Raw genomic sequence first — 21,311 nt, 5'->3', positions numbered from 1 at the left:
GCTTATCAGTTAGCATAGTTTCATCAAAAACAACATGAATAGATTCTTCAACATTTAAAGAGCTTTTATTGAAAACTCTATATGCTTTGCTAACGAAGATTATCGAAGAAATATTCCCTCTGCAGATTTAGCATCAAAGGCTTTTAAATGATTTTTAACTATTATTAAGAATAAAACATCTGCAGCCAAATATTTTGAAATAAGAAACCACAATTTTTCTTCCATGCCAGATCTCATATGGTGTTTTCAAATTATTATTATTAATCATTGATATTAACTGAGTGTAACATGCAGTGTTTACTGCTTCTGCCCAAACCTTTTGAGAAATACCAGAATCAGCAAGCATTGTTCTAAGCAACTTCTTTAAGGGTCTGATTTCTTCTCTCAACTACACCATTTTGCTGAGGTGTTTTAGCTGCCGAGAGCTCATGCTTGATTCCAGTATTTTCTAAAAAAGTTGAAAGATTTTGATTGATGAATTCAGTCCCTCTTTCAGACCTTATTTGATCAATCTCAATTGATTTTTCATTTAATAGTCTTTTGAACAGTTTAATCAGTTGTGCAGCAGTTTGGTCTTGGATTTGAGAAAAATTGCCCAAGTAAATCTGGAAAAATCATCCACAATTACTAATGTGTATTTCATTCCCTCCAAACTCATGACTGGTATGGGACCAAAAAGATTCATATGTAACAATTCTAAGCACCTGGAAGTTGATTTACAACCTCTGTTTTTGAATGAAGATTTTACTTGTTTACCAAACTGACATGCTGAACAAATTTTATCTTTTGAAAAATCTATTTTGGGCAAACCAGTTACAATATTATGCTTACTTAGATAGGCAATAGATTTAAAGTTTAAGTGGTTCAACCTCTTATGCCACAACCAATTTTTAGAAGATTTGGAAGCAATGAAACAAACTGGTGCATAAGGTTATTCAGTCCAACTGACTTTGTAAGTATTTCTGCAACGATTTCCAGTTAGGATGACCTCATCGGTTGAGTCTCTAACTGAACACATGTGTCTGTAAAACTAAACTGAGAAATTATTGTCGCATAAGTGATTGATGCTTGTCACGTAACTGACTGATACTTATCAAGTTACTTTGGAGTTGTTTCAAAAACTGATGTTTGGTCCAGTATACTTGATAAGTTGAGATAGCAAATTTGCATCTCTTGTCATATGTCGCGAACAGCCACTGTCTGGATACCAAGTTGATTCTTTGTTTGTTCCTGTTACCTGCAATTACACACAGTATACAACTTTGGTACCCATATTCATTTGGGTCATAAACTGATTAGTCCTTTAGGAACCCAGACTTGAATCAGTCTAACTGATTTCCCAGTTGCTGTGTTCCAAATGATTTTTCTCAAATTTTTGGCAATATGTGTGTGATGTGAGGATGAAATAGTATGATTTGTATCCTTTTCAACTGACTATTTTTTTGATATCGTTTCTGAACTGGCTTACAATTGTACTAATTGTAATAGTCACTCCTTGAGTACTGATTTTTGTAACTGAATCGTTTAGGTGACCAGTTTCTTGAATCAGTTGAACTCTATGAGCTATATCCAATTCCATATTGTTTGTCTTTGTTCTTACTTTCAGTCAATTGAACAGCTGGTTTACTATGTTCTGAGAATTTATTTACCATGGTTGGTTTTACAAAGGTAATGTACTTTCCTCTGTTTTCATTCAACCTTGGCTTTGTATCACTTGCAGAATTTTCATCATGATTGTTAAAGCCTAAACCAGTTTTATCTGCAACTGATTTTTGTGAATTCCGCATTTCAGTCAATGCAACTGAAGACTTGTTCCAAGCTTGAATCAGTTTAGTATGTTTTGAAATTTCTGTTTTTAACTGACATATCAAAGCTTGATTTTCAATCATTTCAGCTTTTTACTATGCAATCTCCCTTTCTAGACTCAACATTTCAACTGACTCATCAGTTTCTGTCTTGTTTTTATTGGGATCAGTTTGCTCAGTTCTAACCTTCTCAAATGATCGAGCAAGTTTGTGATACTCATTTACCATGTCATGCAATGTGGTAATGAGTTCCTCACGAGTGAAATCAGTATAAATGAAGTCAAATACATGTTCACTTGCTGACAGTTCAGAATTTCTGTCATTAAGCACTTGACTTCCTCTTCATCTTCACTTGAACTGCTTGGCTTTCTGGTTCTGACTTGTCATTGTCAGTTTCTGCCCACTTAGATTTGCTTTCTTCAACCAAAATCACTTCATATTTCTTTTTGAATGATTTCTTGTTCTCCTTGGTCCTTTTTTTGTGCTCATAGGGCTCCTTTCCCTTTTCAGTTGTTCCTCGACTGTCCTTATTTGGCTTAGGACAGTCTGCTATGAAATGACCAGATTAGCCACAGTTTTAGCAAACATAGGATTCTTCTTTGGACTGATTATTCTGATATTGCTTCTGAAAGTTTCCTTGATTTCTCCTCCTAAACCTTCCAAATTTCTTGACAAACAATGACATAGTATCATTACTCAGTTGATCAGAAGATTTGTCAACTGAACCAGTTGGTTCCAGTCTGACATTAGTTAAAGCAGTTGTGGAAGCTGGTGTAGAAGGTTCTCCTTCTCTGGTTTGTAGTTCAAACTCATAAGCCTTTAGATCAGCAAACAAGTCATGAAGTTTGACTTTGTTAAAATCCTTTGAATCTCTCATTGGCATGGTCTTGACATCTCATTCTTTGGGAAGACCTCTGACCACCTTCAGTGCCACTTCTTTGTTCGAATACACCTTTCTAAGTGCATTCAACTCATTGATAATACCACTGATCCTCTCATCATATTCATGCATGGATTATCCAGCCTTCATATTGATGTTATCAAATTTCTGAACAGCAACTCATAGCTTGTTCTCCTTTGTTTACTCGTTTCCTTCATACAGCTGGATCAGTTTCTTCCATATCTCTTTCCAGGTTTTGCACATCTTGATTTTGCTTAAAGTGACTTTATCCAGCGTTTTGTATAATATATCCTTAGCCACATTGTCTAGGTTGGCTTTCCTTTTGTCCTCAGTTGTCCATCTTCTCTGGGCTTTTCTATGCGATGAGGTGCCCCATCAGTAATGACAACTATTGTATTTGCTTTTAGAATCTTCATGGGACCATCAGTAATGACATACCACATGTCATCATCTTGTGCAGCTAAATGAGCCTGCATTTTGATTTTTCAGTCGTCAAAATCTTCTCTGGAAAACATCGGTATTTTGTTGAATGAAGACATGTTGATCAGTTTTGTGAATAAGAGTATTTTGAGACAAGATTCAACTGCTCTGATACCACTTATTAGGATCAGTTGAGATGTGTTTAGAAGGGGGGTTGAATAAAAACTCATGATTTTATAATCTTTTCGAATGAAGTGTCAGTTTTGTGACAAATTGAAAGTATAAATCTTGTCAGTCGATGACAATCAGTTTAACTTATAACAGTTGCGGAAATAAACTGACTGAAAGATAGAATAAATAACTGAAGTAATAACATAAAGATTTATGGATCTTCGGAGATTTGAATTACTCATACGTCACCCCTTCTATCACAAAGATATGATATGCACTAAAAGACTTTGATCGATACAAATCTTGTACAGACCCACTTCAGTTTTGACTTAACATTGCCAAAACTGAAACTCTTAGTTTACTAAATATCTCGCAGTTCTTCGACTGAACTTAGCACAATTGATCTAGTTAAAGATCAAATAAACAATAAAACAGTTTGTGCTTATATGCTCGGAAAGTAGCCTCAAATGCTACAAATAAATCTGATAAGTGTGAGCTTTTTGATTCTTGAATAAGAGTGATAAATTTAGCAGGGTAAAAGCAAGCTTAAGAGAATAGATAGATCGATTGTTCTTCAGCCGATCTTCTCACCTATTTATATGCTTCTCTTCAACGGTAACATTAAATATTATTTGAATATTTATATCCGTTGATTGTCACGTCAATATTCCTCTGACATTAGTACACTGTAAACTCTGAAATGCGGCATTCCACTACGAGTTTTAGTTTGCTTTGTACTGTTATCGGTTGAATGTTCTTTTCAACAACTGATGATGTGTACAGCTTAATGATCAGCTGATTCAATGGTAAACTCACAACTGAATATATCAACTGATCAGTCAGTTGTCTTCGTAAGTTCAGTTCGGCTGGTTTCATTTGCCTTCGATAAAATGTGCATTAATTTTCAGTTAGACAACTGTCAGTTGATAAGCTACTTGATCACTTAGTCCAATAAATTAATCACTTAGTTTGTCAAACAACCGAAATTAAGTTTTCAACAGTATGATATAAAATAACAACGATATTTCATAAAATGAACAATATTTAGTTACCTGTAAATGATGAATAAATTCATTTATATGGAATTTACTGCACTCACTGAAATCTGGATCATTCTCACGACGTGCGACCAAATTTTCATAGCTTCTAAACTTACCTTCGAGATCTTTTCTAAGTCCATAAAGTACTTCCTCGAAAGCTATTCTACCCCATGGATAGTTAATAAAACTATCGAAGTTATTTACTAATCTAATCCATTCTAAATCCACTGTATCATTTTTATTTTTTCTTTGTCTACTCAATACACCTGTCACGAACAAAAGACTGACCAATTTCAACTTTTCTACGTCTATCTCTTCGCCTAAGTCATTCTCATACTCATCCATTCTAACTATGAAACCCCCCAAACCTATACTATCTTTTCCACCAAAATGCCTCCACCTAAATTCATATTCCTCTGATATCACATGATAAAATTTTGAACAATTTAGCCCTGTTAGCAAATAATATTCTAACAATGAAAATCATAAAGGTCGTTTACGATATACCATCCAAAATTCCTTACATCCACTGTCATAAGTCTGTCTACTCATAAAAAACCATAACAATCGATTCATATTATTATAATCCTTAGCACATATAATTAAATTACCAAATTGTTTATGCTGGACCAAATATTTTATTCTTTCTCATTCAAAAATGATACAATCTTCTTACAAATCTCAATGTATTTTGATTCTAAAGTTAACTTACATTCAAATAATTGATTTCTTCCAAGTTTAGTGGGGAAAAAATCTACAAAAAAAAAAAACAATAAACAAAAATGTTATTACTTGTCAAATGTTATTACTTGTCAAACTTTAAAATTAAATAGTTTCCATTTAAAAAATTAGGTCGAGTCACTGAGATTTGGGTGAAATAACAGTTCGACCAATCACGCCCTCATTCGAGGTGGGTCGAGCTCTTTGTTTGAGTCGAGAGCTGTGACGAGCTCTTCACACCTGGGTCGAGAGAGAAGACCCTCTCGACCCAAGTGTTAAGAGCTCGATCACACCTTGACCCAATATCCTGGGTCGATTTGGTCGATCTAGTTGCGAACAAAAATTTTTGGTCGCAATTTGTGTGCGTGTGTGTTGGCTAATAGGTAGAATAAGAAATGAACAAAATAGATTTATAACATTTTAATCGATTTCATGAGTCGAGTTCGACCCAGTAAAATTCAAAATAAAAATTTGATTTCTTACCAATACGTGATTCTCTCGTTCTATTTCTTGCAGACGAATACCTTATAGACTCATTGTTAGTTAGAAACAAAAAAAAATTAGAATGGATGATAAGGAGAGTTGAGAAGAATAAGATATTTTGTGAAGATTGAGAAATAATGGAGTTACACGTGGATTATGTTGAGTTGGGTGGAGTTGAATCGTATAATTTTTTTATTTAATTAAATTATAAATTTTATTATATACAAAACTAAAACAAAAATTTAAACAAATTTAAAAGAAATAAAAAAATAAATTACATTCACTTCTTGGGACAATAAAAAATATACGACTCATTTTAATTTTAATTAAATAAAAGAGATTTTGATTTTTTTTAAATCGAAAAAAGAGAGTTGATTGCTGTTAATTAGGTGAGTTCATTTATTAAGTCATTAATTAATTAGTTAGATTTTACTTTTAAAAAAATATTTTTTTAATTGATATATCCCTCCTCGATTTGAGTTTTCATTTATTCCCGTTATTTTTGTGTTCTTCACGACAAAATAATCAAAAATCATTTGAAAATTTGAAGATTTGTAGAGAAGTAAATATATACTCGAATGCTCTGTATTGCTAGATTTGTTTCAGTTTTGTTCTGATTGTTTTTTTTAGAATTTTTGTGAGTGAAGTTAGTGTGAGTATTTACAGTCGATGAACGTGTTTATTGTGTGGGTCGAGAAGGTGGATGGAGTGTGATTCGAGTATGATCATATGTGTTAGGTCTGTATAGTGGAGTGTGAGTAGAGAGTGTTAGTTCTGGCTATTGTCTCGAGTGGGTCGAGGTGCAGCTGTGGGTCGAGGTGCGCACAACATGTGCACCAACTTGTGAGTCGAGGTGTGCATGTGCACAACTCGACCCACATAATACGTCTATATATTAGCATATTTATAATATAGCATATTTTTTTAAATACATAATATTGTATATAATATAATAATCTTATCTATATTTTGTAGGTTATGTCACCTGTGATCAAGAGAAGACGTGGAAGGAAAAAAAAAACAGATTTCCATTTGTAGGAGAATTTGTTAGAAGATAAGATGGAATGATATATAATTTGTTTGAATTTAAAGACAATCGATTTGATTTTATTAATATGTAATGTGTTTGTGGTGAATTTTTAATTTTGGTGTGGGTCTAGTGGACAAGATTGTAATGTGTGTAGTAGATTTTTAAATTTGGGTCGCGCGGGTGGTAAATTGTTTCAATTTTGGAACGAGTGCATCGAGTGATAATGTTAGAGGTTTGGTTTAGGGTTTTGTTTAGGGTTTGGGTCGAGATGGGTAAGAAATTTTTGATATTTTCGAGTTTTGATCATTTTATAATATATCTCACTTTATATATAATTAGAATGTAAATATATATAAAAAATTTATTTGTGTAAACATTAGTTATATGTTATAATTTAAGTATGTTAGTTAAAAAATTCATAACAAGTAGAAGAATGTATCTCTTATTCTAACAATGTGGATTGAATTTAAACTCGACTAAAAATCTTAACAAATTTTATAATTCCACTAAAATTCATAACAAATTTTATAATAATAGAACTAAAAAAAATCATAACAAAATTCATAACATATTCACTTTAATGAATGTATATCGAAGCATATGAAATAATGTTTATTGTATATAAATATTAACAAATTTTATAATTCTACTAAAATTCTTAACAAATATTATAATAATAGAACTAAAAAAATTCATAACAAATTTCATTACATATTCACTTTAATTTAATGAATGTATATCAAAGCATATATATAGCTAGCTTTATGGGTCGAAAAGCCAAAATTATGCTTCTCAACCCATCTCGACCCAATTTTATAACGAAAGCCAAAATTATGCTTCTCAACCCATCTCGACCCAATTTTGTAACGAGTCATAATCGTCGACCCAGTTTTGATTGAAATTGTTATAAGCCTTAGCACATAAAATTAAATTATCAAATTGAGTGTACTGCACCAAATATTCTATCTCTTTCTCATTTAAAAATGATACAATCTTTTTACAGATTTCAACATAGCTTGATCCTAAAGTTAACTTGTATTCAAACAATTGATTCCTTCTAAGTTTAGTGGGAAAATAAACCTGTAAAAAAAAATAAACAAAAAGATTATTAGTTGTATAAATTTAAAACAAAACAAATGTTATTAATTATAAAAATTTAAAATTAATGGATCATGTTACGACCCATGCGTCATGAAGGGGTCGTGAAGTCTTCATGTCATGACTCGAGGTGAGTCGTGAAGTCACGACCATGGGCCTTGGGTCGTGAAGTGCTTCACGACCCAACTTTGGGTCGTGAAGTATAAGTGTTTCACGACCCAGTTCACGACCTCACGACCCATGGGTCGTGAAGACTTGTGCACGACCCATGGCTTCACGACCCAGGGTGAAGCTCTTCACCTTGGGTCGTGAACACTGACGACATCCAATAAATTTAATATCTCAAAATAAATTTTTTATCAATTCGTGATTTTCTTGTTGGATTTGTTGTAGAGGAATAATTTGTAGACTCGTGGTTAATTATTAGCCAAAAAATGAGAGGATGAAAGGTTGAGAAGAAAAAGATTTTTTGTGAAGATAAGGAATGAAATGAGATCTAGGATTGAGTCGAGAAAGATGGAAAAATTGAGTCAAGTAAGTTTTTAATTTAATTTAATTATAAATTTTCTTATATAAAATTAAAATATACTCATGAAAAATTAGTTTTTAAACAAATTTTAAACGATAAAAAAAATAAATTACATTCACTCTTTTTGTTTTTTTTAATAAACTCTTCCGTGAATCCCGTTTTCCTCATTTTCCCTTCACTTCTTTTTGTCTGATAAACACTCCAACGGTCCTTCCTATTTTCCCTTTGGTGGACTGCCACCAGCAAACAATCCTTCTCTGCAGCAGAGGTACAAGGACAAACAAAACGCTTGCCCACCGCCGATCGAGTTATTGAATCTGTGCCTTATCATCTTTTATTTACGTAAGTTTTATTCAAGCTAGCTGATTTAGGAATATAAATTTGTGATCTGGATGATGTGTAAGACGGCAAAGCTTAGATTACCGTTTGCTAGTGTTAAGAACTGAAATCTCCACCAGGGTTGTCGATTTTTTTATTTTTATTTTTTAAAAGTACGGATTTTATGCATTCGAATCCCCACGGTTGGATTTGAATAAATGAGGTGTCGGATATGGTCTTTCAGAAATTTAATAAGTTTAATTAATTTTGTCAAAAAAGTTTAAATTGCAGTTTTTTAAATAAAATCCAAATAAAGGAGATGAATATATGAAATACAAGAAGATAATTTTGATTCATCGGGCTTGGATATGGTTATCGTTTTGCTTTTGTGTAAATTGACAAAAACGTAAAAGCTTTGTGAACTGCATGGATGAAATCAATGAAGGGACTATTGTCATTTAGTGCCTGCCTTTAGTTAGTAACAAGAAAAGAAACTTGGAATTGGGTATCAACGTTTGTTTTTTTTAGATAGTATAATGTCTTTGTGCTTTTATTTATTGTTTTCAGTCTTATTATTTTCCTGATGTTTGCGTAAAAGAGAAACTATTGTATGATTAGTGCTTACTCTCGAACTGGTCAGAAAGGTGCATGTTTGAATAAATAGCGATGCATAGAATGTCACAGGTTTCTCAGTTTCCAAAAGTTATGCAGGGAAGGGGCCTAGATTGTATCGACAAAATGGAGAAAGAAGTAGCTGCCTGCAAAGCTCATATTGTGGTGCTTCCTTATCATGGGCAAGGCCACATGAATCCATTGCTCCAAGTTTCTAAAAGATTGGCCGCAAAAGGAATCAAAGTCACTGTAACCACTACTCTCTCTAACACCAAAGCCATGCAAGCTGCATCTACTTACATCACATCTGAATCAATATATGATGATTTCAGTGAAGGAGGGTCTGCAGGACCTGGTGGTTTTAAAGGATTTCTGGAAAGATTTGAGGCCATTGGCTCGAGAAACTTGACAAGTCTCTTGAGAAAATTTCAAGATTCTGAAAATCCTGTGGCATGCCTGTTGTATGATGCAAATGTAACATGGGCCTCAAATGTAGTTAACGAGATGGGTATTAGGAGTGTTGCCTTCCTCACACATTCTTGTGCTTTCTTTGCTAGTCTCTACCTGATGCACTGTGATTTATTGGGGGTTGTTCCATCAGTTCCTATTCAGTCAATGCCTGGATTGCTCGAGCTTCGGGTTCCAACTATGCCTTCATTAGGTCCTCAAGCAGGACGTTATCCTCCGATCATCCGATTTTTGTTAAGACAGTTTGACAACATCGAGAAAGCAGATTGGGTTCTCTTCAACTCATTCCATATGTTAGAAGAAGAGGTCATTTAGCACCGAGCATTCATTCTGTTTGAATAGCACGGAGTTATTTATAATAAATATATGATTTACAACGTTGTTGAATGCAGGCGGTCAATCAGATGTTGAAACTCTGGCCTGTGAGGCCCATAGGACCGACTTTGCCTTCTTTTTATCTAGACAACCGCGTAGAAGTCGACTATGATTATGCTTTCAATGTGCACAAGCCAAACACTGATATTTGCCTGAAGTGGCTCGACTCCAAAGATACCAGGTCAGTCATCTACGTATCGTTTGGCAGCGTCTCCAGTTTAAGCAAGGAACAAACTGCGGAATTGGCCGAGGCCCTTGTGAATAGTGGCAAGAGCTTTTTGTGGGTTGTGAGACCATCCGAAGAACACACACTTCCAACTAATTTCATTGAGGAAACTTCGAATCAGGGATTGATAGTGAAATGGAGCCCACAGTTGGCAGTTCTAGGCCATGATTCTGTTGGATGTTTCATATCTCATTGTGGTTGGAATTCTACCATAGAAGCAATAAGCTTAGGAGTCCCTATAGTGGCAATGCCTCAATTTTTGGACCAGATAACTGATGCACATTTTGTAGAGCACATATGGCAAGTCGGAATCCAACCTAAGGCAGATGACAAGGGATTTTCTCAAAGTGTTGAAATAAGTAGGTGTATTCTGGGCATCATGCAAGGAGAACGAGGAGAAGAGATACGAAAGAATGCCGCTCGTTTGAAGGCGCTAGCAAAGGAGGCGGTAGCTGAAGGAGGAAGTTCGGATAGGAACATGTGCGAATTTATAAGTCAGCTCCTGCCAGGATAGCAGTTTTGTATGTATCATCTTTAATTAAATGGAACATGATTTGAACACTAAAGCAAAAAGGGTGCATAACATACCCCTTGTTACAACTACAAAGAATTACTTTCTATTATCAAAGACATGGACTTTAATTATTGAGGAGTCTTGCAATTTGTTTAATAAGCAAAGGGAAAGCTTTTCTGCAGAAAGAAATAAGAATAGAACAAAATTAAACACAAATAACCTACAAACATTAGGAATGATGGAACGAAGAAAAGTTTGGAGTAGAAGCAGATAAGTCAAGAGATTTAACTCAACCCAGTCAAGCATAAAAAAATGAAGAACATAAAATTTAATAAAAATTTGAATGCATAAGAATCCATGATTGTCTATTCTTTACATGTTTGCTTAATAAACTCATTAAAAGGGGCACAGAAGTCAGATAGTTAAATAACAAAAGTAAAGATGATATGCGATGTAACAATTGAACTTTTGTGTGAGACAATCTCACGAATCGTATTTTGTGAGACGAATATTTTATTTAGATCATTCATGAAAAAATATTATTTTTTATGCTAAGAGTATTATTTTTTATTGTGAATATCAGAATGGTTGACCCGTCTCACAAAATAAGATTTATGACATCGTCTTACAAGAGACCTACTATTATTTCTTTGGTGATCTTCCTTGGAATTCTTCATTGCATTTAATTCAAGGCAAAAACTTATGTGAGACAGTCTCACGAGTCGTATTTTATGAGACATATCTCTTATTTAGGTCATTCATGAAAAGTATTACTTTTTATGCTAATAGTATTACTATTTATTGTAATATCAGTAAAGTTGAACTGTTTTACAGATAAAAGATTCGTGAGGACAGTTTCACAAGAGACCTACCATTAATTCAATAATAGATTATAATATGTTTTTAATAAAAAAATATACATGCGTTACATATATTCTTTTTTTTTTTTATTAAACCGAGGCAAACCCGTTCTTCCGTTTGAACTACGAAACCGCAGAAGCAGAAGTTTACAATCTCTCTCTTCGCCGTATTTGTTTATTTTTGTTCGCAGAATTCTCTCACTCGCGTCCCCTCTTGCCGTATCAGGGGAGAGATCTCACATTTAAAGATACAAATTTTTTCAATTTTATTTGCACTCGAGATTCTACTCGGTTAATCATCACCTCTCTCTCGCATTCCCTCCGCATTTTCCTGCAAAAACAGGCCAAGCCCTGGATTTCATAATCGAAGCTCTGGCTGGTTGTTACAGGCTAGTATTGGCGCACCTTTTTGTCTTTCAAATGTGTTTTATTTCGAATCTTGGAATTATATTTAACATAATTATGTTTTTATTGCGCTTCAGTCTTTTTCCCCAAATATCGGGCTTTGGGTTTTTAATTCATGCGCGGAAATTCACTTGTTTTTAATTTGATACGTAATCAGGGTTTTGAACGGGTTAGCTTGCTGATGGGCGATAAAATTTGATGGGTTCTGTTCGGTTTGTTTGAATAATCATTTAGGTTTTTATTTGTGATGATTGTGATTTTGCACGTGAGTTTTTCTTCTCTTTGTTTTTTTTTCTGATCCCGAGAATCATGTTTGCACCTTTTTGTCATATATATATATATATATATATATATATAATTCTTATCAGATATCATAATGGATAAGAGTGATGTAGAGATGGAGGATATTGAGACGCTCAACCATTATACAGGATACAGCGTTCAAGAGTCTGAAGGTAAACTGCATGATGGTAGGGTTGAAAACAAAGATGAAAACTTTTCCCCTTCAATACTTATACCAGAGGATGCCAATAAAAGCTTGAACAGTGGAGATGAACCCAGTAATTTGAAAAATGAATCAAGAGGCAAAAACACTGTTATGAGTGACATGGAAGGCAAAATTAACAGCAAGAGTAAGGTTATTGAGCCCAGGAATGCTGAGGAACCTGTAGGAGTATACATCAATGCTCAGACCAAAAGTGAAAATGAAGAGTTAATCGAAACCAAAACTAAGGAAGTTAAGCAAACTGCAGCTGGTTGTGCACTGGAGGGACAATCTCATGTCAGTAATGAAGTGGTGATGTGCCACACTGCTAGTGGTGAGTTGGAAGAAGAGAAGGCTACTGAGGAAGGCATGGGCAGTGGAAGTACTGTCGACAGTGCGATGAAGGAAATTGCAGGTGAAGATGTTGAGAAAAAGCACAAGGAGGATGCAAATCCTGTTGAACATGTTAAAATGGAAGAACAGACTTCAGCAATTGCTGATGCTAGGAATAATTTGATTAAAGTTGGGAAATTTCCAAGTAAGTTATCTGCCTATAATGTTCATCTGAGTCAGACAACTGCTGCTAATAAGCTTCTGACAGATGGGGATGAGGAAATGAAAGATCTAGCAAAAACAAGCCAGGATAAAGAAGTTGAAGATGAGATTAAAGAACAAAATAAGGAAAAAGAAGTCATTGCTGCTGAGATTGCTGCCGTAGATGGGGGTGATAATGCTTCATTTCCAAACCAGGAAGAACCTTTGACTCCCAAGTCTCTTCTAAAATTGTTACCTGCAACAGGTGGAGACCATAATGGGGAAACTGTCGAGCCTGTTTCTACACTAGCCACATTGCCATTGGTAATAAATGTGGAATCAGATCATAAGTTAAAATCTAAGAATGGTGGTTGCTCATATGAAGTTATGACTTGTGAGATTGATAGGTGTCGTCGTTGATATTTCTCTTATGATTGTTAGATGGGAGAGAGTGATGATGGAACACCAGAGGAGCAAGCGATATTCATGAAGGATGTTGAAAGTTTATATCGAGAGAGGTCAATGGAATTTAAACCTCCCAAATTTTATGGCCAGCCACTGAATTGCCTGAAGTAAGTATTCTGTTTATTGATCTTATTATGGCTGTGTTCTTGGATAAACATTTACTTCCTCATTTTTGGGATGCTAGGTTATGGAGAGCTGTGATTAGATTGGGCGGCTATGACAGGGTATGCCTGCTATTATCTTCTTTTGCTCTGCACACTCCATCAAATACTACTTCTTGGAATTTAGATAATCAACCTGGCCTTTGCACCAAATCTTTCTTTTAGGACACTTTGTCAAGTTCTTCTCTTCCCAGACACTGCATTCTAAAAGGCACACCATTGTGTGCAAGTCCATTTCTAATTCCTGCTTTGATCCCACGTTTATTTCTCTTTTGTTTCTTCTCTTGTGAGTGTCCTTGACATTCCTTCCCTTGTTGCATATCTTTGTCCTCTTCTTTATTCTAAAGACACACAGGAACCCACAAATGTATGTATTTCACTTATTTAAAGAACTTTAATTTTTCCCTTATTATTTAAATTTTAGTATTTCCCTTTTTTTTCCTTCAAAAATTGCTCTTACTTAACGTATTTTAATATGGCGATCACCTTACCCAAAAGGGCCAACACCTCGTAGGCATTGAACTAGCAAATTAAGAACAAGCTTTTGATGTTTACACATGTTTTATGTTAACTGTATATTTGTGTCTGATGTTTAATGTATGTATAAACTATATGATTCATGAAGTTTGGTGTCCTATGGAAAATTTTCAGAATGTAATATACTTTCTGCTATTTTTCCAACACTCTATAGAGGCAATATATTACATATCAACTAACCTTTATTTTGAATATGTTGTTCTTATCAAGAAGGTTTTTTTTCCCCGAATTCTTGTTGGTATATTTTTTTACCAATTGTTCATTTTTCTTTAAATATGACTGGTCGCTTAGGCTAGAAACACTACAAATCATTAAGTATTTTCTATCTTTGATGATTTTTTTATGGATTTATCAGGTCATTAGTTATCGAAACAATAGCCACAGGGGGTTGCATCTTGCATGAGCCGTAGTGTGTAAACAACGATCTCAAAATTCTTTGATATGCTTGTTAATTGTGATGCATGAAGCCCATTTATAAGCCACTGTCATTATTCCTAGTCTATTACTGTTGGAGTATGTTTCTTGTCCTTGTCCAATAGATTATAATTTCTCTTCGCTGTATTCCCACTATCTCTGTGGTACTAACAGGATGATTAAGAAATTTCTTGTCTGTGTCAGCACATTATTTTTCATCTGTTCTGAGGTGGAAATACTCTTCATGGTTAACATAAAAATGGATACTGAAATTGTCGGAAATCATACTTGACCTGACTTTATTAGCTACTTAAAGTACATATTCTCATTTACAAATCAAATCATCTTTGTTTTGGCTGCATTGTTTCTATTGTTTCCGTAATATACGCAAAATAGCCTCTTGATTGGTATGCACTTCAAATACTTGTTCTTGGCTGGACTATGATATAAAATCAATAAATAAAATCAAATCTTTCAAGACCGCGACCATTTTGTAACTCCTGAAATTTTTTAGATAAAATTTTGCAATTATTCTTCATCCTAGTGGTTTAATTGAGGTACAATGACTGTAGCTAAAACTGTTTAGTTTACCTTGTACTCCAGGTATAAATTACAATCACACTAACAGGAACGAAATTAACATTGCTTTCACAGAAACCTGTTATACTATCATAGTGGACTGGAAACTTAAATTTTCTTGAAGTATATTTAGCATGTATAAGAACTCTTACCATCATTCTGATGATGAAGTGTCAAAATACCTGTATTCAGTCATTATGAAATTCAAGGTCTTTCAACAGGTAACTGGAGCTAAATTGTGGAGGCAGGTAGGAGAGTCATTCCATCCACCAAAGTAAGGCTCTTTGGCAAAAGTTATGATCATGCATTTTTTTGGGGTACAAAACATGGTGTGAAATTCTTTGTTCTTTTTATTTCATTCTATTTAACAATTTATGGTACGGGTTACTAACGTATGGAATATATTTAGTTATTTTCTGAATCCTTTGAATATTGAGAGTTATTGTATCAAATGGTTGAGAGTCTTGTGACATATATCAATGGGCGGTTGGCCTAAGATTCATCAATGTAACTTTAATAGTTGATCAACATTTTTTTCCTGGTGAAGAAACCTTTAAAAGTTTCATTGTGGTGAGTGTTTGTAAGTCTCGTTTTACTTTTAGGGTGCATTGTTTAATTCTAAATTTTCCATGTGTCAAATCTTCTGTAGGTAGATTTTTGTAAGTGGGTATGAACATAACTTGTTCCTTTTTAGAAAGTGAATCTAGATTATGAAAACTGATCATGGACTTGCCTTTTATTTTATAGGACATGCACAACAGTTTCCTGGACATTCCGTATTTTCTATGAGAAGGTGATATACTGGCTTTCCTTTTCCCCTCCCATTTGATTCGGTTGTAACTGCTGTTTTATTTCCATACATCATCTGTTCTTGGTGTGAATCCATCTGAGGGGACCTAACTCATCCGTTTATATTAAAAAATTGTGCTCCTTCGAGAATTTTACAGACCGTGATAAACATTTTGTTATTGTTACTTCTTCTTTATGCCACTTCCTGATATGAATATGAGCTTGAATTTTGCTAGTTCATTTAAAAATTATGAAAAAAATATTAATCAGATTAGGATAAAGTCCCGGTGAGATTAAGGTGGTATTTATCTGGATATCCTGTTTGTCCCTTGACATGAAAGAAAGTGATTGAACTAAATTTGGAATTTCAGAGTTTTGTATCTATAGCTCTCAGAAGTATGCGGTTCTTTTTACTTTTAACAATTACACTTGGTTCCTGTGTTAGTTACTACGTTTGATGACCTGATTCCTCGATCTATGTGGTTAGTCTCTTCTGGAATATGAAAGGCATAAGAAACAAAGTGGCGAGCTTCACTTTCCAGTTGCTCCGCTCCCTGAAGCTTCTGGTGTTGACATCGAGGTTTGTAAATTTGATCTTTCTTAATACATATCTTCTTCGCGAAGGAACTTTTTCGGTATCCTTTAATTGTTTTTGTGAACTCAATTAGATAATACCTCCAAGGAACCCAATGTAATGTTGACCTCTAATTGTGTGAGCTATACTAACCCAAGTGAGTAGGAGTATTATTTCATGCTTTGGAATGCAAGTTTAGGCATCACTACACAATCTCAATTCTCTATTGAAATGCTTTCTCATCCTCACTAGAAACACTCCAATAATTACAAAAGACTTTCGTCATTAATTGTAGTAGACTTGTTTTTCTGTGTGTGTCACTGTATCTCTATTTTTTGTTTGAATCTTGTTAATTTTGTGTGGAGAGATACAACCTTGCCGTTTTTACAGGCTAGAACTGGGAAATTTGTATCTTTTTTATATTATTGCATAATTACACTCATATACTTAGAAATTTAAACATGGCATGGAGATGAACAAATGCTTCCTGAAGCTTCAATCTATCTTATTTGGATTTTTGCATGCTAATGGAGGATATGTGGCACAAGAGATGCTTCATACTGATGAAATATAATGTATTTTGAAATAGGTTTCTTTAGTTTATGCAAGAAATTTTAATGGCTCAAATGTTATTTCCAGCACTCCCTCCCTCTCGCAATTTTTCCCTGCCCTGCCCTCAAACATATGCTAATTGATAGTTACGTACAAGTGTACCAATCATTGTGCCATGTTTTTAAAATGCATATGTTGATTTGTATGTTCATGTGTTTATGTGGCTGTAATCGACTGATGGTTGCATAAAAACTAATATAATCATACATTTTTTGCATCTTCGATATGTATACAGGGAAACGGATATCAAGGATCGGGATCAGGAAGGGCTAGAAGAGACTCTGCGGCTCGTGCTATGCAAGTGTGGCACGGCCAAGACATTTTTTGTCATGGTGAAGCTGGTGAACCAGTGGCAAAGGTTTGTGGATATTGTCATCTGAAAGCACATTGTTTGAGCTCTCATTTATTTTCGCATTGTGCGGCGCATAATGTTATGGGATATGATAGGACAAGAATCTTAACAATACGACGAAGCGTGAGAAGAGTCTCAAGAGCATTGGTAAGGGAACACTTGAGTTTTTGAAAAATTACAGATGAACTCTTTTACATTCTGAACTTTGCTAGAAATTGGTTTTTATTATTATTAATTTACACTAAATCGATATGTGGATTCAGGCTCAGTCAAACAGAAGAGACCAAATGAGGTAGAGCTTTCAGCCAAGGTTGCTCGGACTGAAACATCTAAGCAGTAAGTCTAGGTTAAAATATAGTTAATCTCTATTCTTTGGGTGATTTTTAAAATATATTTAGTCTTTATTCTTTGGATGTTTTTTTTTTAAAATTTGCAAGTGTGATGGTCAATTTGATAATTTTTTTCTAAATTATAAGTTCAATTTTTTTGTTATTTGAGTTGAACTTGGCTGGTTGAATGGAATTCAATGTAATTTCTGTGAACTAATCAATTGCACAGGTATATTAGTTGTTGTGGACTAATTTGATTTGTCTGATGTGAATTCTGATCGATTTTATACAAAGTGAAGGATTTGAATCTGAAATGATCATAGCACTTCAAGCTGCCAAGCTTTAGTTCTTTATGGCTAGTTTGTGTCAGATCTTCTTTTGGTTTTGTTGCAGTGGCAAAACAGACGTTGATTGGCTTAGCAGTTGATATGAATATTGAATCGGCACGACGGACATGCTTTTTGTGTTTATGTTCAGAATTTTGTGCGCATTTCTTAAATGTATAAACAAGATTTGACAACGGAGATATTTGGGCCTAAACGTGTGTCTATATTTATGATAACCCGGACTGTTACTTTTTATATGGATTAGCATGGGACTGAATTCTATCTGAAAGTAATAAGGACAAACCAAAGAATATGTATTCAACTGGTACTTCCTGATGCCCTTAATGTTTAAAGGCATTACTGTATGTGCTTGTCTATTGATTGTTTATCTTCCTTACCCAAAATATTGAATCCTCCTTGTGATATTGTTCTCCCTTCTAAAGTTTCGAGTTGGCATTGATATTTTTCAAACTTCTATTGTTAGACTAGTGACATCAGTGGTTGATATCGGTACTCCAGCTGATTGGGTGAAGATCAACGTACGCCAAACTGTATGGCTGCCTCACATTTTATTTATTTTTCTCCAGTCTGGGCTTATTCACATAGATGATTAAAAGTATTGGCTGATACTGGTTTTATGTGTGCAGAATGATTGTTTTGAAGTTTATGCTTTAGTCCCGGGGCTTTTACGTGAAGAGGTGTGTACTTGTGACTTTTGGTAGTGTAGTTTACTTTGTTTTTATGTGGTGGTTGGTTCTTCCAACCCCTTCCCCACAAATAAAAAATCCACTCTCTCTTCATGTGTGTCACTGGTTCTTGATATGTGTAGGTCATTAGGTATATGTTCTTTATTTTGTTTTTTCATTTATCTGAAAGATATCATGTTGAGTAGCAAAGCTGAAAAACTACTATAACTATATTATTATTGGTGTTGAAGATATTTGTTGGTTGTAGCATGGTTTTTCTAGAGCAATCAAGACGAACAATTAATGGTTTGTTCACAGTTGGTCATCTTTTAGGTCTGGGATGTTGGTCTAATTTTGTGAATCTTAATTGGAAACCGTTTTAAAAGAAAGAAAAATCAAAGAATTACGATTTTATGGTCGTGCTACTGTTATGTAGAATCCCCGAACGCCAGTGTTTGCAGACTTGAGTATTGTTCAGAGTTACAATGGAATGTCTGAAACGGTTGCAAAAAGTGTCTCCACAGCTAATTTGTTCGGATATTCTACTTTTAATTGTTCAAATCTTTTGTTGCAGCTATGGTTGGATGATTTGCTATTCCTTCCCGCTTAATTGGTCTTTAAGAATATGCTTTTCTGTTGGATGCAATTCATTTGTTGTTTTTCTTCCTTTATTAGGAGAAAAAATGATATTTATAACATTATTGCTGCCATAGGTGCGAGTTCAATCAGATCCTGCTGGACGTTTAGTCATCACGGGGCAGCCCGAGCAAGTTGATAATCCTTGGGGGATAACACCATTCAAAAAGGTAGCCATGTGCTCTCTCTCTCTCTCCTTTGCAGACATGAATATGGTGGGATTCGATTGTTTATCCTATTTAAAGGAAGCTACTTGGATAGCGAGAGTTATAAGTAATGAGCTATTGGGTGGTTTTCAGATTGTTAGCTTACCTTCAAGAATCGATCCACTTCAGACCTCTGCGGTGGTTAGCCTCCACGGACGCCTCTTTGTTCGTGTTCCTTTCGAGCAGTCAAATATTTGAATCTTCCTGCATTCCTTTGAACAAGAATGCGAATGGATTAGTAGGCGTTACAGTAACCCCAATTCTTGCAGAAAAACCTTTAAGTTTGTGAATGTGTAGGTTGACCAGTGCATGCTTGTGTGGTAATTGCATTAGCAGAATAGGTTTTCAGATGTCCTCCTAAGTCTGGATTTTGATGGAGGTTTTTCCGGGCTGCGGCCACCACACCCCCTTTTTTAACTTACTATCTCCTCTGTGTGACCAACCATGGATCGTTTAGCTAGTCAAGCTTGAATTTCTTTTCGTTAATGTGATTCACTTGTTTAGGTTTCGAATTCGATTTCCACTAATTTTGAATTTACTCCATGTTGAATTTCTTTTGTACGTTACGCCCTTGATATTTTGATAAAAATGTTAACAAAATAACTTTTTAGGTAATGTCCTCGTTTAGCTTCAATGACCCAGTTCTTTTGGTCTCTCAATTTGGATTCTTTCCCTGTGTCCGAAGATTTTGTTTGAACTCTCTAACATCGCATGGTTTACCATTTCAGTTCTTCCACATTTTTCGGGTAAAAAAATAGTTACATATCAATGAAGTTGTATAAATATACGAATTATGAGTAATAGTAAACTTTGATTTGACATATTATTTATGAAGATGCAAAACGTGAAAATTAGAACAAGAAATATTGATACATATTATTGAAATTATAGAAATAATTGAAATTATAGAGCAAATATAGAAATGTATGGTACCAACATAATTTATTGATACAAATTAACAAAAAATCAAAATATCAATTGAACAAAGAAAATAAAGAAATCGAAATATAAACTTTCAAGATCTTTTATTTTCAAAAAAAAAAAAAAAACACGTTTGATGGAAATGGTAAAACTCAGTAGCTTGTTCCATTCATTTTAAATGATTACATTTACATACATATTTTAATTTAATTTATTATTCCATGCTACTTCCTAGTAATAACAAGGCAAACTTTCCGATGAAAGAAGCATGCAAGACTTTTGTTAAGATAAAAATCTTTATTATTAGGACAAAAAATATATATGATAGTCAAGATTTAATTTTATTTATTTTATATTTGAGGCAACACAAAATGAATCTATATGAATGCTAATGGATCAGGATTTTAGGTCTATGAATTGAGGATATGTGAGTGCTATCTCGGGCTGTTAGGTCCATGAATCTGGAGATGTGTGTGTCTATTTGCTGATGCTGTCTTAGTTTTATTATTTCCTTACCACCGACTCAGTCTCCATTAGAGATAATATTACCCGTTAAGATCTGACGTTACTATTTCATGGCACACCTAACCAACTAGATCAAGTAGCGTAACATCAGCATTTTGACGCACGAGAACTTCCCATGAGGTCATTCAACCCAGTACTACTCTCATTCATATACGTTTAACCAAACATTCCCCAGAAACATAAAGTATGCTTCTTGAAATACTTGA

The 21,311-nt window shown here is 34.3% G+C and overlaps 2 protein-coding genes across 5 annotated transcripts; both read left to right on the top strand.

The window, feature by feature from the left end:
• Window positions 1-8,378: 8,378 nt before the first annotated feature.
• On the top strand, window positions 8,379-10,841 carry LOC140807885 (mogroside I-E synthase-like). 3 transcript variants are annotated; one of them, XM_073164842.1, is made up of 3 exons: window positions 8,379-8,539; window positions 9,227-9,901; window positions 9,988-10,841. In XM_073164842.1, exons 2-3 carry the CDS (start codon window positions 9,254-9,256, stop codon window positions 10,708-10,710), a joined length of 1,371 nt encoding a protein of 456 aa, XP_073020943.1. In that variant the 5' UTR covers window positions 8,379-8,539; window positions 9,227-9,253; the 3' UTR covers window positions 10,711-10,841. The 3 variants fall into 3 exon arrangements, with proteins under 3 accessions (XP_073020943.1, XP_073020944.1, XP_073020942.1); XM_073164843.1 differs by having other exon boundaries at window positions 8,403-8,504; XM_073164841.1 differs by lacking the exon at window positions 8,379-8,539 and having other exon boundaries at window positions 8,565-9,901.
• Window positions 10,842-11,674: 833 nt separating this feature from the next.
• Window positions 11,675-20,167, top strand: LOC140806580 (AT-rich interactive domain-containing protein 6-like). Of its 2 annotated transcripts, XM_073163135.1 has the most exons (15): window positions 11,675-11,959; window positions 12,344-12,997; window positions 13,061-13,317; window positions 13,435-13,565; window positions 13,643-13,682; window positions 15,371-15,423; window positions 15,897-15,942; window positions 16,426-16,518; window positions 17,360-17,482; window positions 17,572-17,623; window positions 17,740-17,812; window positions 18,616-18,682; window positions 18,779-18,829; window positions 19,531-19,623; window positions 19,753-20,167. In XM_073163135.1, exons 2-15 carry the CDS (start codon window positions 12,352-12,354, stop codon window positions 19,855-19,857), a joined length of 1,830 nt encoding a protein of 609 aa, XP_073019236.1. In that variant the 5' UTR covers window positions 11,675-11,959; window positions 12,344-12,351; the 3' UTR covers window positions 19,858-20,167. The 2 variants fall into 2 exon arrangements, with proteins under 2 accessions (XP_073019236.1, XP_073019235.1); XM_073163134.1 differs by having other exon boundaries at window positions 12,344-13,317.
• The last annotated feature ends 1,144 nt before the right edge of the window (window positions 20,168-21,311 follow it).

The sequence above is a fragment of the Primulina eburnea genome, chromosome 12 (assembly GCF_022965805.1).
Source record: "Primulina eburnea isolate SZY01 chromosome 12, ASM2296580v1, whole genome shotgun sequence".
In the NCBI taxonomy this organism is placed as follows: domain Eukaryota; kingdom Viridiplantae; phylum Streptophyta; class Magnoliopsida; order Lamiales; family Gesneriaceae; genus Primulina; species Primulina eburnea.
Note: the sequence above shows the minus strand (reverse complement) of the source record. Positions and strands in the feature narration are given on the sequence as shown.

Bases quoted from the DNA above. Each gene is read 5' to 3' on its own strand.
- LOC140807885 (XM_073164841.1), top strand. From the start codon at position 9,182: ATGCATAGAATGTCACAGGTTTCTCAGTTTCCAAAAGTTATGCAGGGA. The intron at 9,902-9,987 runs GTCATTTAGCAC...TGTTGAATGCAG, and splicing joins TCCATATGTTAGAAGAAGAG to GCGGTCAATCAGATGTTGAA.
- LOC140806580 (XM_073163134.1), top strand. From the start codon at position 12,352: ATGGATAAGAGTGATGTAGAGATGGAGGATATTGAGACGCTCAACCAT. The intron at 15,424-15,896 runs GTAAGGCTCTTT...TTTATTTTATAG, and splicing joins GAGTCATTCCATCCACCAAA to GACATGCACAACAGTTTCCT. The intron at 18,830-19,530 runs GTGTGTACTTGT...TTGCTGCCATAG, and splicing joins CGGGGCTTTTACGTGAAGAG to GTGCGAGTTCAATCAGATCC.